The following is a 3,150-nucleotide window of genomic DNA, read 5'->3' as shown; positions in this document are numbered from 1 at the left end:
GGTTTGCTCCCAAGTCAGTGCGGAAGGCGGCCGCGGATGCAGAGGAAGATGCCCAGAGGGACAAAACCTTCCGAGAGAACTTTGCTCCATCTGCGGCCCAGGTGAGGGGTCGCCGTGAATGTATTGTAGAGGGTCCCACAAGCCTGGCGAGGCAGCAGGCTGCTTGTTTTGCACGTTGCGAGCGGCCCCCGGCTTATCGAGGCGAGCGTTGCGTCTGGAAGAGGCAAGCGCGCCACCTTTTGACGGCCCCTCCCCCACCACCGCCGCCGCCGCCGCAGATCGCGGCGATGGCCGACGAGCTCGACCGTCCCAACGTCGTCGGCGCTGACGACGAAGGTTCGAACCCCGCGCTGCGCACGCCCGTTTTGTGCCAGGGTTTTGGGTGGGCCGCAGGGCGTCATCTAGGCGGCGTCAAGGGTGGCGCCATTGTTGCATTGTGTGCCACTACATCAGCATTCACGCATTGCCTTCCTCATGCTAACGACAGCCGCCATTTTGCCGGAGTGACTGACGGACCACCGGTCAACCAGCGGCCAACTCCGGTCAAACTCGCGTTACTGTGGTCAACCCTGCCCGCGCAGACGAGTACGATCTGTGGGGCACCGACGACGACGAGCCGGGCGGAAAGAAGGGGCGTGGGCGGAAGGGCGGCGGCGGTGAGCGGCGCGGGCGCAGGCGCAGGCGCGGGCCTAGGCGTGTGTTGCCGTTGGGCAGCGCTTGCAAGCGGCAGCCGGCCAGCGTGCGGCCCGCGGTTGTGGGTAATGGAGCGAAATGAGGCGCAAGCGCCGCGGCGCTCGCTGTACAGTCAGGCCGATTGATCACCTGAGTATAGCTGCATTTAGCCAAAGAGCGGGCCTCTGCGGCCCTCTGCCCCTCCGCGATACTGGCGGTCCCCCGCCCCTCGCCCCGACGCTGCCTGGCCCAGCCCTATAAGCCATCGCATCTCCCAAGCCGTCACAACTCCCCCAACAAACTCAGCAAGTCCTGAACGCACCACCACCCAAAACTTCGCCCCGCAGGCGGCAAACGCGGCGGCGGCGGCGGCGGGGATGCTGGGGAGGAGGGCGGGGCGTTGGCGGAGGACGAGGTGCCTGAGGACATTTACAAGGGAGAGGTGGATGAGCTGAGGCCGCAGGCGCCCGACGAGGTGAGATCTGGTGCGATCTGGGGCGCGATCTGGCGGCCTCGCGGCACGGCGAGGGTTTGCCGGGCGCGGGGTAGCCCTGGCCGGCCGCTGCCTCGGCGCGGCCCCGGCGCCACATCGTGTGCTGCGCATCTCTCATGGCTCTTTGGAAGCCCCCCCTCCCTGACACATGCGTGCGCACCACACGCGCACTGTCTCGCACATCCACACACACAAACACACACATATGAACTCACGTACAGCCACGCACATGAACTCGCATGCACACACACACACACACAAACTCACATCCCCACTCAAACACACACGCAACCGCAAACCACGCGCCAGAACGCCCACTGGGAATATGAGGGGGAGCCTGATGATGACGACCAGTCCCAGGGCGCCAGCGATGATGACCTGGCGGATGACCCCTTCACGCGCAAGGAGCTAGGTGGGGGGCCGCACCATCATTCTCTGTCGTGCCTGCGTCATGCATCACCATCGTTGTTTGTTGCTTCGTTGCGTGAGGGGCGGGGGCGTGCGTGTTTTGCAGATGTCGGGGTCGCGGCGGGGAACCGGGGCGGGCAGCAGCCCTGGAAACAAGACTCCTCAGAACCCATCCACCCGGTCGGAACGTCCCGGCCGGCGGAAGCGGGGGGAGGGTTGTGTTGTTTGGGAGGGATGAGGGCGTTGAGTTGTGTGGGTTGCATATGGTCTTTGAGGGGTATCGTGCGTGGAGGATTGTGTGTGCAGCGCAGCACTTGCAGGGGGGCCTGGAAACAGGGATAGAGAGGCGAAGGCGCGCGGCATCCCGCGCAGCCGTGGGGAGCGCGCGCGCTCTGCGCGGTGGGGGTGGGTGGGTGTCAGGAGCGGGACCCCTTGAGGGCTTTCAGCGCCGCCTCCTGGAACCTTCATCTCAACCCTGAGGCCTGAAATATCTAAAACCCTGAACCCTGGCCCCGCAGGCCTCAAGGCGGGCCTGGGCGAGGACGGGGATGAGGAGGACGCGGAGCGGTCAGAGGAGGAGGAGGTCGAGGGGGAGGGCGAGGACGAGGCGGCGCGCAACGAGAAGGAGAAGGAGAGGCGCTTCCAGGTGGGGGGGGGCCTGGGGCCGAGGAGCGCCTTTGGGGCCGATCGGGGCGCCCAGAGCGGCAGGCGGGAGGGGACGGGCCACCAGAATGTGGTGCAAATTTGCCGAGGGCCGGCCCAGGGGCAGGGGTTTTGCCCCGGCCTGCGTCACCTCGGGCGGCCCCGGCGGGGGCGCAGGGGTGGCTCTGCTGTCCGCCGCCGCCGCCGCCGGCTGCGGCGGCGGCGGCGGCTGCGGCGAAGGGGGGGGCGGTGCGCGTGGGATTAGTGGTGGGTGCAGCTCGTTTCGTCTGCATGGGGCATACCGCCCGACATGCTCGCAGCGGCCCCTGCTGCCCCTTGAGAACTGCGATGCTGGTCTACACGTGTCTCATGCGGCACCTTGCCTGATTGGCTTTGCGGTCGTTCCCTGGACCCATCTCGTGGTCGGCCCCAGGAGCTCAAGCACAAGAGTGAGAGGGCGGCGGAGCGCATCGCGGCCGGGGAGGAGCTGGACGAGGAGGACGAGGAGGTGCGCGCGCGCGCGTGTGTGTGTGTGTGTGTGTGTGTGTGTGTGTGTGTGTGTGTGCATATATGTGTGTACGGGGAGGAGGTGTCGTGAGCAATTTGGGGGGGGGGGCTCCAGGCGTCTGTGAGTGTACGTGCACAGGTGAATGGACCTGAGCATTTAGCCATGTCCCGGCGCAGGGGCGAGCCCACCCGCCATGCGACCCGTGCTCTCTCACACGTCCACGCCACGCGCAAGTGTTCACGCATGCACGCATCCACGCAGGCGAACCCACTGCTTCATCAGCTGCCTCCCCTAATCTCAGATTGTTCCATGCATCAAATTCTTTGCACCCCAGGAGTACCCTGTTGAGGGGGAGGGTGAGGAGGAGGACCTGGACGGCGTTGAGGGCGGCGAGGTGGACTTTGACACACTGGACGCACTCGAGAGC

At 66.2% G+C, this 3,150-nt stretch overlaps 1 protein-coding gene across 1 annotated transcript; it reads left to right on the top strand.

Annotated features, from left to right (window-relative positions):
• Window positions 1-287: 287 nt before the first annotated feature.
• Window positions 288-2,813, top strand: MNEG_15606 (hypothetical protein; the record flags this gene model as incomplete). The annotated part of the gene is made up of 8 exons (XM_014035923.1): window positions 288-336; window positions 582-656; window positions 1,020-1,147; window positions 1,475-1,577; window positions 2,092-2,219; window positions 2,393-2,464; window positions 2,649-2,723; window positions 2,802-2,813. The coding sequence occupies 8 exons, from the start codon at window positions 288-290 to the stop codon at window positions 2,811-2,813; spliced, it is 642 nt and encodes a 213-aa protein (XP_013891377.1).
• Between the last annotated feature and the right edge of the window lie 337 nt (window positions 2,814-3,150).

The sequence above is a fragment of the Monoraphidium neglectum genome (genome assembly GCF_000611645.1).
Source record: "Monoraphidium neglectum strain SAG 48.87 unplaced genomic scaffold scaffold05485, whole genome shotgun sequence".
Lineage (NCBI taxonomy): Eukaryota > Viridiplantae > Chlorophyta > Chlorophyceae > Sphaeropleales > Selenastraceae > Monoraphidium > Monoraphidium neglectum.
Note: the sequence above shows the minus strand (reverse complement) of the source record. Positions and strands in the feature narration are given on the sequence as shown.